The 16076-nt window shown below is 43.0% G+C and overlaps 2 protein-coding genes across 9 annotated transcripts in view; both read right to left on the bottom strand.

Annotated features, from left to right (window-relative positions):
- Positions 1 to 156: 156 nt before the first annotated feature.
- Positions 157 to 9746, bottom strand: RAPSN (receptor associated protein of the synapse). The gene is made up of 8 exons (XM_057364643.1): positions 9089 to 9746; positions 6270 to 6608; positions 4840 to 4998; positions 4420 to 4518; positions 4212 to 4334; positions 1864 to 1917; positions 1082 to 1281; positions 157 to 292 (listed from the first exon to the last, which is right to left on the bottom strand). Exons 1-8 carry the CDS (start codon positions 9302 to 9304, stop codon positions 220 to 222), a joined length of 1263 nt encoding a protein of 420 aa, XP_057220626.1. The 5' UTR covers positions 9305 to 9746; the 3' UTR covers positions 157 to 219.
- Positions 9747 to 12842: 3096 nt separating this feature from the next.
- Positions 12843 to 16076, bottom strand: part of CELF1 (CUGBP Elav-like family member 1) — a 59319-nt gene continuing 56085 nt past the window's right edge. For all 8 annotated transcript variants that reach the window (XM_057364582.1, XM_057364592.1, XM_057364600.1 and 5 more), the window contains exon 15: positions 12843 to 15835. The gene's annotated coding sequence lies outside the window, so the exon portion shown is untranslated. The remainder of the gene's footprint in view (positions 15836 to 16076) is intronic.

Genomic DNA, 16076 nt, shown 5'->3' with positions numbered 1-16076 from the left:
CGGGGCGGGGCCGGGGCGGAGCCCGGAGGTGGAGACAGACGGGGCGCTGTCCTGGAGAAACGCTTTATTCCAGTCAGAGCCCGTACACATCAGCGAGCGGAAGGGAGTGGGGCTGGAGCGGGCTGGCTCCGCRCAGGCTCGGTCGAGGACGCCCCCGCCAGGCACAGCCCGAGGGGTCGGGGAGCGGCTCCGTCGGTCCCGGCCGAGCCCCGCGGGCGGTCACACGTAGCCCGGCTTCACCGACAAGCGGCGGCAGTTGGGGCAGCCGCGGGTCCCGTTGGTCTGGAGGCACCTGCAACGGGAGGAGGTCGGGTCGGGGGAGTCTCCGCTGCCGGAGGCTCCCCCAAGGCCGCTCCACGGCTTTTGTACACCACAAAGCTGTTCCCGTGGGCCCTCCCGCCACAGGCAGAGCTTGGATCTCTTCCCCATTCTTTTCATGGAGGYACTTCGGCAGGTTCCTTTAATGTTTTCCGGTACTGCTGGACACAAATCCACAGAGCTCATCAGGCATCTCTCTCTGCCCAGTAGTTTGATCCTAATTCTGGTGCCAGTGTGAGACTTTGTTTTTAAATTTGTAATTTTTAGATCAGTGTGCTTTGTATTGCTCACGTTTCTTTTACAATAAAATAATGGTACGGCTAACTTCGTTCATAGCAGTAGCATGGTAACAAGCTGAACAACTTCTTTAYGTCTATGCCACTAGCCAAGACAGAAAGTGAGGGGACTCACGGAAAATGCAAACTGCCCTTGGGAGTGAAAAACTGATTCCCCGGGAGGAATCAAATAAGAATCTGTTAACTGGGCTGACCACCTACAAAGTGAGTACATCAGTGAACAATCATTTAGAGGACAGAAGTGTGAGTGTGATGGATGTCATGGCTAAATCTCACCCTCCAAGGCCATGAGACTCAGCATTGAAGTGGTATCCTGCAAGGCAGGATCAAGACAAAGGTAAGCAAAGTTAAGCAGGTAATCAAGACAAAGACCTGGGGAACAGCAGCTTAGGACTACTCTGGGCATAAGCTACTCTTTCCTATGACTAACGTAATGACATTAATATTTAGTACTTCCAGCTAATTACTTCAAGTGGAAGAAGTGGGAGCAAGGTAGTGCCTGGAGCTGGTTGTTCTTCTCCCCAATGGACTCTCCACACATGCCACAGTACAGCTCCATCTCTTCCACGCATTCGTGGAACTTCACTACATGGTCACGCAATTCTCGCTGCTGCTCCTTCGTGCGATAGATCCTTTCACACAGGCAGTGGAGTTTCAGCAGGCCAAGCTGCACATGGACAGAAACATAAGAAAAGTGAACAACAGGGTGAAGACAGATGACAAACAGGAGTGGGAACACTACAGCCCTATCAGCCAGCTGGAGAAACATCAGCAGGTCTCAGCACTTCCTGCCATTAATTCTTCCTGTCACAAAAGGCAATACCAGGTTTGAGACACTCAGCAGCTCTTTCATTGATGGTTTCCCTGAGCTACCCAWGGCATGCAATGTATTTTACTTTCCTTTACCTCCAGCCAGCACACAGTTCAGCAGCTTCTTAGGGCAAAAATGTTTTTCAAGAGACCTCTAATCCTCTAGTTCTCTGTCTGTTTCATACCCCATTTTTGCTATTTTCCTTTCCCCTTTGCCTGTCCCCTTGTGACTCCTCACTCATTTTTCAGACTTGCATACTGATGGTTATCTGTGCAACTGCCCACAGCCAAACATTTGATGACAAAGCAAATCCCAGGCCTTCACTAGTTGATAGGAATGCTAATGGGAACAAGAAGTCTGGATACTCCAGTGTTTGACTTCTTCTATTGCCTGAAGACAGACTATGAACAGTGCTGAAAAGAAGCTGTAGGATCCTACCTTGTTCCCTAGTCCCTCTGCCAGCTCCTGGGCCTTTTCAATGCTTTCCAGAGCCTGTGAATGGAGAGCACTTGTCATTAGTTCTCAGTCAAATATATAAAAAACAGGCTTGTATGAATATCCTCTGAAAATTATTAAAAGGAAGAGGTAAAGAGGTACAGAGTAAAATTTGGATAAAGAAGCATCAATGTAACTCTGGAGAATCAAGAAAGCTTTCTGGCAGATTTCTCTCCCCTCCCAAAAGTTAATGCATGAGAAAAGGTTGGTTTCTGAAAGACTACAGGTAATCCAAGAGCTGCATTTCTGTTCCAGACACACAGAGTCAGTGCTGGCAGAGGYTGGTGTTTCCAAGTAGAGAGAGTAGAGACTTACTTAAACTCAGTCACACATGCTCATTGGGGCTGGGATGGAGCACAAGCTAAGCAAGCTTTGTCCCCATGCTGCCTTGCAGGCTCCATGATTGTTGGGCAACYCTAATGGCACTTGTACAAGAGGCGAGGAAAGGGAGCAGCAGCACCAGTACACCACACTCATCCATTTTTTCCCTGCTGTTCATAGTTGCCTTACTTACACATGGTGTGATGTAGGAGTGTTCTGCTATCCATTTTTTAAATCTGAAGGAAATTTTTAGCATAGCAGCTGTCATACCAAATGAGTCCCTAGTTTCCCCTAGATGTCACAGTGTTCCTTGCTGTTCTGATAATTTGTCTCTTTTTTCCAGATCTATTGAGATCTGCTTCATATTTGTCCAAGGGGAAGAAGAGGTCTCCCTTGTGATGCAGTAGTTTTCAGGAGGAACATTATAAAACTTCTACCCTATAATTTGGCATTACTGCCATTGTAGGAGGAGAGGACCAGATGAGATACTAAAATGCACTGTGAATGCAGAGATGGCATTAGCCTGTGGTGGCAGCAACAGCCTAGGATATTAAAATGGTAGAAGAGGGAAGCAGGAACTGAAGGCCAGCAGGGAGGACGTGACTGCAAACTGTGCTTTGGAAGACTGAGTATGTACTGGAAACCCCTGAAATTAATGACTGTGACTGAGAATCAAAGTGAGGCATGTTGGGTAGGGGACAGTTTATCTTGGACTGGAATATGAGAGTGCACAAGAATGAGGGCAGGCAAACTGTAAGCAGCCTGGGAGAATCTGCAATAGCATTGACTACATGCAAATCAAATGGATTAACTGGCCAAAGAGACTGAGAAGATGGAAGACACTAGGACAAAACCAGAGAAGCTGCAAGTGGAAAATTCACAAATTGCTTTATTAGGTAGCTGATGTAGACATGAGTAGCATGAGAAATGGAAAGTGGGACTGGCAAGTTGAAGAACAGGCTTGAGTGAGTATTCAGGGCTGTGACACCCAAGGAGGTCACATTTGCTCCATAGATAAGATCCCTGACCCAGTAGAGCAGACTTCCCTCTAATGCCTGGAACAGAATACAAGATTCCTCCATTTTCTTCTGTGGGTTTTGGCAAGATTAGGATTCTGTGCAAAGCCTTCACCATGTTCTCACAAATGAGAGCTGCTTGTGATATCAGAGGGTGGCAGTGGCTGGAGACAGAATCAGTGAATGTAAGGGTTTGATGAGTGCTCTGAATGCTCTCTCCTGCAGAGGCCTACCTGCTGTGTCCTGTCCCATTCTTTTGACACTGAGCAAACTTTTCAAGCCCACAATTTCTTCTTCCCTTGCTAGCAAACATAGTATTTACTTACTGAGATAGCACGGTGAGTCTCACCCAACTGATTCTCTGGTGGAGGTACTCAGATGCTGACAGCACTCTGAACTTGTTTACTCTGACAGACATAGACTGGACATGTTGATATCTGGGATGCTTCATTTGAGCACAAATAAATTCCTGTTTTTATTTCTCTGTTTCACATCGTTTATAGACCTTCAAAGTTTCTCCAGGAATTTTATGCCACATTTGCCTGCAAAGCACGTGGTGGAGCTGTAGAGCTGTCTAAACATCATTAGCATAGTGATGCTTAGTGAGCTTAGTCATGTAATTAAAAAGTAGGCAGGGGAATCTATTTCAGAACATAAGGTTTCCTTCCTCCAGTGCTGGTTTCTCAGTGTAGAGCTTAAAAGTCATCAGGATTGACTAATGAGACAATTCTGTAATTTAGCAGTCTGACTCAGAATAGATGCTCCTACTATTAGTAACAAATTCCCGGCTGAGAGAGACGGTTCAGAGAAATTTGACTGTACAAGCAACAGATCTTGTTGGTAGAACCAAGGGGGTACAGGTGTCTTCTGAACTGTACCCTCATCAAAGTGCAGTACAAGACTGTGCTCTAATCTTGTCTAACAAAGTTCTGTAGAAACAAGTTTGTAACTGACCTTGTCCAGCTCCTTCTGAATCATCCAGCACTTAGTCACTCCTAGCAGCACTTGGATCAGGCCCAGACGGTTTCCAATCTCTGTCATGATGCTCATGGAAGAGTCATACCGAGGAAAGGCTGTCTGCAGAAGCAGGGAGGAAAACAATTTTGAAATGCTTTTCATGACCTCTTGCTATTCCCTCCATCTTTCCAGGAAAGAGCTGTACCTGCACGTCTCTGCGACTGCGATGGATATCTGCAAAGCAGAGCAGACACAGTGCTTGCAGCGGCCGGTCACCATGCTGCAGGGCAATCTTCATGGACTCCTGAAAGAAATTGCCTCTAGTCAGTAGAAGAGCTTGTTCCTGGTTCAGAGCAGCAAGGCTGGGACTCTGTGCTCTGGCCACTGAAAGATCAGCTCCAAAGAAATGGCACCACCTTTTAAGGCAGGCGAAGTCTTTTTCACATGTTCCTAACCAAGGGCCATTCATAGACCCAAATTTTGAGGCTCCCTGGGCTACAGATACCACAGCTCTAAGACTGGAAGGCAGCAAGATGTAGAGTCAAGTGTGAATGCCTTGGTGTGTCTCTTGCTGTCAGTCCTGTGCAAGGTCCCCTGCAGAGCCCCCCACTCCGTGACCCTGTACCTCACAGCAGTCCATGGCATCCGCCAGGCGCCCCAGCTTGCGATAGGCCACGGCCATGTGGTACTGGCTCATGGCACGGTACTTCAGGCTCCAGCCCTTCCCGTAATCATTCACCAGCTCAGCGGCTTTACATGGGAAGAACAAGGCTTTCTCGTAGTCCTATGAGGCGACAAGCACACAGATAGCAGTCACAGTAAAAATAAAGCAAAAAGGAAAGAAAAAAGCTCGACTATTTTTTCTTTACTAACACTGCAACAGCTACCAGATTTCTGTATGTCTTTAGTCTCGTGCTGCTCTTCTTCCACATGCTGTATTTTGGTGGATAGCAAATTGTGAAAGGTGGGATTGCCATATGCTGAATTCATATTATTCTCTGGGTTCAGGACACTAGGGCAATGACCCAGCAAATGAATTTTATGTAGTATGCCATTAACTTCATTCTGCAGGAACCATTTACCCTCCTATATAATCAAAGGCTGAAAACTTTCTGTGTTCTTAAATCATCTCTGCTTACAACATCTACATGGAGCCTTCATTTTCTCCATAAGGAGAACTGGGATCTCCAGGAAGCTCATTATCCATCATAGCAGAAAATAGGAAATAAGAATCATGGCCTCATCAAATTCACACTAAGTAATAATACATTTTCATTTCAAAGCATCTTTTTTTTACATTAATGTTAGATATTAGTCTTATTTTACAACAATTATGTAAAACTTATCTAAATATCTAAATCCATTCTCAAGTAAGTTATATGGGACTGTAGAAGTGAAAAAGTCCTCATAATTTTTTAATTCTCCACAATGCACAAAGGAGAATTTCCACAATGTACAACTTCTTATATTTCCTTTCTCCCTTCTTATTTCACACCAGAAAAATATCCAGCACAGTGCTATTTTCTTTATTTTTGGTAATTTACCAAAAGGGAAATTTACTGATAGACTCACCACACTGCAGCTGGTGAGTCTTCCAGTAGTGACAAAATAAAGACTGTGTGAAAAATGTATTTGTTGCTGTTCGTACTAGAAGTTAGAACTGGCAAATCACCCCCGTGCTCAGTCCCTGCCTGGTTTTACCTACAGCTGCTTCCTGGCAGCTCTTWGCCTACAATAGTGGTACAAATAGAGAATCCATGAGTTTTGGCTGCCAGCCCTGTGTCTCTGATGGGATCTTCTTTGAAGCTAAGTTTGATCTTTTCAACACACGTATTCACAGCTGCTTCTGCTGTGCTGTATAAACATGATACTAATCCTCCCATCCTTACTGTGGAGAAGAGTACTCCATYCGGATTTTACAAAGGGATTTTAGCTTACAAGGCTCTCTCGATTCTTCACTTCCTAAAGGAAAGACACAGGCTGAAATTCATGCGATTTCCAATGCTCTCCTGAATCCGTGGGACAATCACCCTTCTGTCCCTTAGGTTACTGTACCTTTATCTGGGTGTAGAAGTTCCCAAGGCTGCAGCAGACTCGACATTCCAGCATCTTGTCATCGTTGTTGTGTGCGTAGCGTAAAGCTTTCTCAAAGCACTCCAAAGCCTTCTGGAAAATGCTGAGGCCCAAGAAGGCATTGCCCATGCTGAGGCTCACCTGGCCATTCAGCTGCAGRCTCACAGTGGTACCCTGCATGTTCAGGCACGTTTTACAGTACGAGATTGCTTTCTGGAATTCACAGAGTTTCTCATTGCTGCGAGCCAGGTTTAGGTAGCTCTCTGTAAGGTAATCCGGGTCTTCCAGCTCCCGTGCTGTGTCAATCTGTACCACTGCAAACTTTGAGTAAAGACAGTGTTTACACAACCTTGTAGATTATTTAAATACAGCTCAAGCACCCACAGAGTAGCACCTGGTACTGGAGAAGAGGCTAATCTCTGGGCAGGGCAGACAAGGCCATCAGCACATAAAGGAGCATCATATGCATTGAGCAATTATCTGGTGGCTTAAAAGGCTTGTGAACATGCTGAAGAAACCTCTCCCTCTCTCCACACAGTCTCTGGGCAGGGAAGATGAACTAGGCTGGCAGTTACGGTAAAAAGCTGTTAAATATCCCTAAAGAGAAGCTGGTGAAGCAGGAAAGATATGACCCAATGCAGTTCAGTTTTCTTGCACTCAGTTTAAAGTATCCCACTTTCTCTGGAATTCCTAAGCTCTTAAAAATATTAATAAAAAAGTAAGCTACTTCTTAAATTATTTTTATGAATAAATTACAGTCTTGATCTTGACACTTTTAGTTCTATAACCTTCAGGATTTGTTGCATACTGTTCTCTTAAATGAAGTATATTTCTTTCAGGGTGTAAACTTGTCTAAGCAGTAACTCTTCTGCTTTGTGATAAACCAAGCATGCTGCTATCTTGAATTTGTACCAGTAGCAAAGGTAAATAGCAATTTTTATTAGATTATCAGTTGGGATTATGGATGGGAAATCCCAAGGGAATCACTTTTTGTACAGTGGCTACATGTAATAATTTATGCTACTAGAACATCCTACATTCTTTGGAAACAAAAAAAAAAAAACCAAACAAAACCCCCAAACCACAATAACCATAAATTGTGTATGTTGGGTTTGTATTATCTTCTCAGCTTCCTTAAGTTTAGGAAAGCTGCTATTGTGGACTCAGTGATGTGCACTAGCTCATGCTTCCCCACATTACCTTAACTTTGCACAAGTTCTTCATTATTTCCTGATTGCCACAGCCTCTTTTCTTGGTGAAAAGTAATTTGTCCTCTCCAAAAGAGGTTGAGCATGACAACCTTTCTTAAATCACTTTTTATTTCATGCCTTTTATTCTGACCCCTTTTCTCCAGTTATTTCCTCTCTCAATGGCTTATTGCTAAAGTGCTCCTTTCTCTTTGATCACTCGCTATATAAAATCTTTAGTTTGACTGAAGCCATTTTTCCTTCCTAATACCGTGAAGAACTAAAATTCACCCACTCTAATCCCAATTTCTGTTCTCAGGTAACAAATTAATTTTCAGGTATATTATGCTCACTCCTTTGCCTGTTTTCTTTCTTCCCATGAAGTCATCAGTATTTCCTTCAGGTAGCTACATCTTACCTTTTCTTCTTTCTTCTCCAATCAGTCTGTTGTTTTTGCCACCACTTAGTTTCACACCACTTAACAGAATTGTCTTCAAATGTTTTCCAAGTGTATTAATACCTCCTCTTTGTTCTTCATCCTAAGTATTTGGTTTCAATATAGGGCTTTGACATGTGCATGGGTTTACCCGTAAGATGTACCCCTCTTCCCGCTACAATTCCCAAACAGAGCTACCAAGAACTTTTCAATGAGATGTAGACACCCCCTTCACATTTTGTTCTAAATGTGAATGATAACCAGTGTAGTAAGAGGCAACCAAAAAYGTCAGGACAAGAATATCAAAGGCCTTTAGTAAGACCTATTTCAGACTTGGATACTTTCTTAACATTTCTTATTACAACATCCTCTTGCCTTGTCTTAGATTCCTGAATCACCCTACCAATTGCTGCCTGCTGTTCTCTGCATACATTGTTACTTCTCAGATCTACACACCAGCTTCTTTTTGTTCATGTAATTGAACTGTTTATCTTCATGTGCTTGAAATGTAACTTCAGCTGCTTTTTACCACTCTTCCATCAAGCCCCATATCCATTCTTCTTTCTTCTATGCTGTCCTGACAACTGGGAGCTGCTCTCTGGCCTCAACTATGAGACATCTCTAGGATGTCTCAACTACCTCACCAGAACAGCATCCTCTTTTCCCTCTTAATCATCCCCCTTGCAAACAAATAATTGCAATTAAAAAACACTAATGTAAGATCTATATGAGATATCAGCCGGAAGCTGAACAAGATAACAGATGTGCGTCCACAAGATTGATACTTATTCCACAGAATCCACCTGGAGTTCTCATTGTATGCTGACATACACCCTGTAAACAGCTTGCAGTGGACAAAGGCCCTGATGTCATACCTTTTCCTGAATCCTGATAACATGGTGTGCCTGTATGTGGGAAATAATCAATAAAAGTTCTCATGATTATCTGGAGAACTTAAATAACCCAGGAATCCTGAGGAACCAGACCCAGTGAAAAATCATATTCTGTATGTCTTGTGGGCTGGAGCTGTTGGTCAGCCCAGAACAAGCACTCAGTAGCTGGTATTTTCTGTTATACACAAAGTACCCCCCTCCCCCACCCTTTCAGGTTCTGATCTCCAGCCACGTTCCACCGTGGCTGCGACACAATGGCATGCAATCATCTCCAGTTCACCTTACCTTCAGCATGTCTTTGTATCTGCCCATCTCTGCATGAGCAGTGATGAGGCAACCCAAAACCCGAAACCTGCCAGCAGGATCCGCAGACTTCTCCAAAACCCTCATCCAGACTCGCAGGGCCTTTTCGGTCTGGTTAGACTGGTAAAGATGGAGTCCTTTCTCTATCTGTTGCTTTGTCTGGTCCTGACCCATCTCCCATGGATTAAAAAGCCTCATACACTAAAACCTCTAAGGAGAGCAAAAATGACGTGCTTACGAGAGAACACAACATAAAATACCCTACTAGAAGAGGGCGGGTTGTGTGCTCAGACGGCCCAGAGCTGTAAACGCCCAGCCATGCCAGGGGGCTGGAGCTGTGGTAGGCAATGGTGAGAAGTGGTTGCTCAGCACTGAAGGCAGAATCCCAATTCCGCTACACAAACATCTTGCTTGCTAGTGCTCCATCAGTGCATTCGTCTGTCCAATCCCGTAAACAAAGAGGAAAAKCACAACAGGGAGAGAAAGAGAAAAATCTCAAGCCACAGGAGTGAAACTCAATCCAAGCAGCCAGTGCTRGTCTCTTCCCCATTGGCTGCAGCTGCTCCTGCCAGTCCAGCTCACATGGCTCCCAGGAATTCTAGTCAGGCTTCCCAGCTCCCAAGGTCACGGTGCCAACTGCCCACCCCTGCCCGCCAGTATGCAGCTTATAAATACCCCAGGGAGAGACAATCGGCTGCACTCACAGCCTCAGGATGCCTCGGCTCTCTTTCCTCTCTCTCTCTCTGGCCATTTCCTTTGACAAGCACTGCTGGTAGTGGGCTGGCTTGAGAAGGAGCAGATTCAGGTGGAATAGTAGCTTTAGGAAAAATACGTCTTAAGAAGTTGAGGTGTGAACAAGGCAACTTCTGCACCTACACATGTGCAGTGTTACACTTGCAACCATGTCCTTGACACTTTGCTAGGCACAAAATTCAACCTCCCTTTTGTGGACCTCAGCTGGCATCATGAACTGTTTTTGTGGACATAGGTCAGCTCTGTCACAGATTTGCTGCAAACATACTGCCAACTTCCTGATTCTAGGGACAAGAAGCTAACCATCCTGAAACCGTTTGTTCTTGACTGAATGTTGCTCCCTGCCATCAGTTGCCTGTGGAAGTCCTCCAAAAGCCCCCAACAGAAGTTATCAAAGGCATTGCTTAAGTTCCGCATCCAGAACCTGCTGATCTTTTATAAAGAATGACAATAAAGACACAGAACAACAGATTTCTGCACTTTTTGGTTGCATGAGAGAGGTGTTAGGCCCATTAACATAGCTTTATCTCTCCCACACTGTTGAAAAAGTTGTACTGGTTCCTTTAGGAGTCAAGTTCCATACTCTCACCAGTGTGCTGCATTTTTAATTCCTGCAGCCTTGGTTGTCTAGAGATTGGTTCTGTCCTTCCTAAGAAGATACACCAAACATGAGGGGAGGGGGGCAGGTGGAGAATGCTACAGGATATCTAATGTTTTTCAGATGCAGAAGTTCTAAGAACCAGTTTTATGATCCTTTTACTGGGTAAAGAGMAGCAATTGCAATTTGAAGTTTTAACAGACCCACCTGCAAAAGCAGGCATGTCTCCAGCTGGCTCCATGCTTCTAGGGGAATTTGGTGGCAGTTCTTCCGCAAGCAAAAGTAAATACCTACAGGATCACCTCAAAGAGCACCAATCAGAACATCCTGGTCTGTGTCAACAAAACCCCAAGGGAGCCTTCCTGAGGTAATATTCCTAAGAAAAGCAGAAAAAAAAAGGAACAGCTTTCTGCTCAGAGGCTTGACATCACAACAGCCATGACCTGAAGAGATTGCATCTGTACCTTTATCCAAAATTCCCTCAGAAAAATATTTTAAAAACATTTTAAATTATAGAAGCGTTTTGTTACCGTAAGACTGATTCTCCTTTGGGAGCTATTTTACACCATGATATTTGCATTATTTAATTTAGCTTTGTTTTTCAGAGATGTAATGTGCTAGATGATGTTTCAGCATAGACTATGTGTACTCTCACTCTCTGGAAGCAGAAATTATAAATTTTAGAACTTCCATAAACGTCTTTCTCCTCCATGGAAACAAGATGCAGCAGATCAATCCCCATATGAAAAGAGTGGAATATGGCTGGTAAAGTCAGGAAGACTGGAGTCAGAACAAATAGTGAAAGGAGGAGGTAGGTGTGAGAGGAAAAAAGGTTTCTCCTAAAACATTCAGTATCAGGATTTCATCTACAACTTTGTGTATTTCCTATTGATGCTAATAAATATAACAACTCATGCAAAAATGCTGATTATTTTCAGAGATTAATACACTGGCTCTTTGGTGTAGTTTGAGTGTGTATTGATTGGTGGTGACCTTTTAAATTAAAGTAAAAGCTTTCAAAGAATAAAAAAGTCGCCTACTCAAGAGGGATCTGATGTCAGTTCTGTAAGATGTAGCTGAYAAAGCTCTGATTGTGTAAGACAAGGCAAGTGAATTTTTGCAGAAGCTGGTATCTTCCCTTCTGCCTAAACAAACCCTTTTTCTGATTCAATTGTTTCTCTCCATCCTTAGCCTCAAGTCATATCTGAACTGAAATCCCTCCAGCCTCTCTCCTCAACAGCTGCAAATTAACTGCAGGGATCCCAGCACAGTCTGTAACAGGTGGCTCAGTGCCTTGCCCCACAATTGGTGCRCTCAGGGCAAGGAATGCAGCACTGAATCCTGATGCTTACAAGTGCTCTCAGATTTACAATCATGTAGGAAGTGATGGGGTGAAAAAGAGTATGCCAGATAACACAAGAAAAGGACATGGAGGAGAAACATAACTGTTCTAAAAATGCTTGCAGTCTCCAAGATGCAAGACTGCAGAAGGAAGGATTAACATTACAGAATTTTAGGAGCTTTCAGAAATGCGGCAAAATCATTGCCATTGTGATGCTTTCCTTCTGAAAGAGGCGATATTAATGTCAAACTTGTGGCCCGTTTCTAAATGAATTATGCTTTGGCTTTGCCAAATACTTTTTATTAATCTTAAATAAAATGAGCTGTAAAGAGATCTTTATTCTAAGAGTGAAGCAGGTAGGCTTTGCTTATCACCAGAAAGTAATCCAAATCCATTTGGGGTTTTCCTGTATAGTACTGCCAGGACCAGGAGCACTGGGGCTGCAGATAGCTTGATGCTTGGCTGTAAGCTTGGCTGTGGTCCTGGAGGGGGAAGGAAGTGGTGGCAAGTGGGGGGCTTGTGAGAGCAGTGTCAGCTGGTGCCTCTCCAGTCGCACACAGCACCACGCACTCGTGCTGCTCCTGCACAGATGAGGGCTGCTGCTATGGCCAAGGTATTGAACCCCTGAAACATCACAAAGCACAAGTGCATGGACAAGTAACTGGCCACATGGCACCAGTTCTGTGAGGCTGCATATCCCTACAGCTCACTCCCAAGTGTGGCACATATTTGCATTATCCAAGATCCTCAGCTTTTCCGTATCTAACGGAATTGACTGTCTAACGGAGCCTTGACTGTCAAATGGTACAAAATGGAGGTGTATCACCCAGAAAACCTCTTCTGTTTCTACTCAAAGTAGCTCACCTACACAGAAGTAAAAATACAGGGCTATATTGTACCTCCAGAATAAGTGATATTGGGCCATGAAAATTTTTGCGGCTCACAGCTAAGAAACTGGAAAATAGTTCTCTCATCTCTCTTCATCTTCTCACACTTGGACTCAAAAAGATCCTCAAGTTTAAGACACAAATACAACACACAAAGACTCTTCTCAAACAGTTTAATAGCAAATAAACAAAGGAAGGTACCACACTTGGCATATACAAAATGACTTGTTGTCGGTGTGTCTGTGCAATTAAAACAGCTTTAAGTTGCCCTTTGGGACAAAAAGAAAAAAAACACACACACAAAAGGAAGAAAATTCCTTTAACACATATTCGCTTGTTCCAAACTTGTAACAAATCTTTTCATTTTTAAATCCACTACACAAACTCTGTGATCAGATCAGAAAAGCAAYACGCGCTCCTCTGCTTTTTAAACCATTAAAGTAAAATCTGTAATTCTCTACAGAGTACAACACAATTTCACACAAAAAGACATTTTGTTTTGCAAATCAAAACAAGAAAAAAAGGAACAGCTCAAACAAGGTAAAGAAAAGCATTTCTACGACTGAACCACGACTTCGAGTTGATTAAATCCCGTTAACTGCAGAACAGACTCTACATTTGGTCATAGTGGCAATTTGTTTTCTTGTCACATTGTGAATCACTTTACATTGTTTTCTAGTAGAAAAGGCAAAAAACTGTACAAAACCCCTAGTGTTAAATACAATGTTTGTACCAATAAAAAAGCCCACAGGTTTGTCTCCAAAATGTAAATTTTCTTTTTAAATTATTCACAAAAAGCAGCCAAAAATCAGAAAGGCAGCTGCTGCTCCACTGTCTCAAATCCATTAAAACCACCACAGAACAATTAAAACAACCAAAGGAAGAAAAGGAAAAAAGAAAGGAAAGAAACATCCAACATTTGGCATTTTGGTTTTCTTCAGATATATTTCCACAGGTTTCCCCAAAGTTCCTTATGGAACCAAATGCACATGTACAGAAATGTACTGGCAGTTCCTCCATACACTGCAGGGTATCAGTGCCCCCTGGCACACAGCCCTGTGCATTCAGACTGTGGGACTAACAGCAGCCAGCCCCCAACCCTACTTCCCAAATAAACCAGTCTCTACCCTTTTTTCATTCAGCCTCACGATTCACTCCCAGGTACATGTACCATATTCAAATTGTTCTGTTTTGTAAGCAGATTAAGGACTGTTTACACAAGTCTAGTCAATACCTATTGAGAATGCAGTATCCTCAACCGACTCAGGAGTAGGACAGAAAACAATCTTAGCATCTTTACATTATCCCAAACATTGGACAAAATTAAGACTTCTATCCATTCAAACTCATTTTCTCAGCAAAACCCTTCTCCTGGAATTCCATTTCACATTATTTCAACTCTTAAGATACCTACACTAGCTTGCTGCTGCTTCTGACTGAAACTTCATCACAGCACACACTCTTCAGGTGTCTTCATCTAGAAGCTACTTCCCAGTTTCTACTTGTGCAGATGGTCCATAGSGAGGGGAAGCCTGCTACCCAGAGAGCAGTAACCTGTTCTAATTCATCCTGCAAGCCAGAAAAACTGCTCAGCTCATTACCCAATTAAAAATTAAACAAAAACTAAAAAATCTCCGCAGAGATTCCCCAGCTAAGGCCCTTGAAAAGAGAGCTGGGGATGGTACCCTGTTCAGGTAACAGCTTCAGAGGCTGTTGTATTGTGCTTGTCATTTGGGAAAAGAGCCAGCAGTTGTAGGATCAGTGTTACAAATGCTTTCTCTGGGATATTTAAAACACTTTATTTCATGAGCTAACCTAGACCCTTCCAAAATCCTGCCACCAGACTCTGACTGATAATATTAAATTGAGGCTGGACTTCACAGAAATGTGCCCTGACTTGTACAAAATGCTCAGTGTTTCAAATGAGCCCTAGCTTCAGATAGCTTGGAAAAAGAAATACTGTGAGTTCCCCCACCTTCCTGCTCCCAGCTATCCCCTTCCACCAAAATTTCCACTACAGGAACAGTGTAACCAAGCACCTTTAAAGCCTCTGACAGCACTGGAGATGGAACATGATCCAGGTGCTCTGTCAGGCAGACAGTCTAAGTGCACAGGTAGATGCCCTCAGGTGGCYTCTGATCAGATTTGTCATACCAAAACCACCAATTTAAAGGATACCTTTGAAACCCATTAAATTGCTCAGTTTTTGCACAAACTATAGAAAACAGAGAGGTGAAGGTGATATATACGAGGGTGTGAAGAAAACAGCAGGAAACATGCACAACATTTCTGGGCACTATCTTAGTTTGAAAGATTAAAACAAAAACATCACATTTTGCTGAGGAGATTGTAGTTACAAAAAAAACCAAGCATGCTGGAGCTTAACAAAATACAACATCAACTTTGATCAAATTTTCACTGCAGACTGATAATCACACAGAGAAGCAGGGAAAAAAATAAAAATAATAATAATTAAAAAAAAAAATCAGTAAATGCCAGGGCAAAAATGTAGCTACAATCAGAGGAAAACGTAGTTCAAGTGTTTTCTGTTGATGCCACTTCAAGTCACAAGTTTGAACTCATAAAAACACATGCTGTCTCCTCAAGCACAGAAACCAGATCAGCAAAATGTGACCAGGAAGTCTCCTGAAAGATTGAGTCACACCATATAATTGACTTTTTCTTCGAACTGTGTTTTTAAAACTAAGCACACAGAAAAAACTAAGCCTAGAAAGTGATTGGCTGTATGTTCACAGAAGTACAAATACTCCACAAGGTATGCTAGCAAGGCTGCTCTGAAGACAATTACAAAGAATCAGATTCACAAAATCAAGTGGTTATCTTATGAAGGTCTAGAAAAATAGAAATTCTTTTATATTCAAATGCAAGTTTAAATATTCCCCTTCAGCAGTCTTTCTAGCAAAACCAATTTGGCAGCAAAAAAAAAAAAAAAAAAAAAAAAAAAAAAAAAAAAAAAAAAAAAAGAAAGAAACAAACATAATAAAAATACACATCAGCATCAAAGGTCAACACAAGGTCAAAGGTGAGAGTTCAAGCATCAGAGAAGCTGAAGAGACAAGGATTTGGACGATGTACTTGAACGCCACATCGACATGCTTTAGGCACAACGATGAACAAACGGCAGGAATCTAGAAAAAAAAACAAACCAGAAAGAGGGAGACCCACTGAGTTACACAGAGCAGTACATCCAAACACGGAGAGAGAGAACAAGAATGGGCACTGTACAATGAGATCTCCTGGGGAAGGGAGTTGACAGGGGAGGGCAGCACATGCCAACGATGGACAAGTAAAAGTCAAAGTACATGAAGGACACCAAGTAAACATCAAACTGCCAGAAACCAAATGGAAGCAGAGGCCAGGATTTCCCTC

Source organism: Malurus melanocephalus, unplaced genomic scaffold (assembly GCF_030028575.1).
Source record: "Malurus melanocephalus ecotype Western Australia unplaced genomic scaffold, MMel_1.1 scaffold_2, whole genome shotgun sequence".
NCBI classification, from domain to species: Eukaryota; Metazoa; Chordata; class Aves; order Passeriformes; family Maluridae; genus Malurus; species Malurus melanocephalus.
The sequence above is the reverse complement of the archived record's forward strand: the minus strand, read 5'-3'. Positions and strand labels throughout refer to the sequence as shown.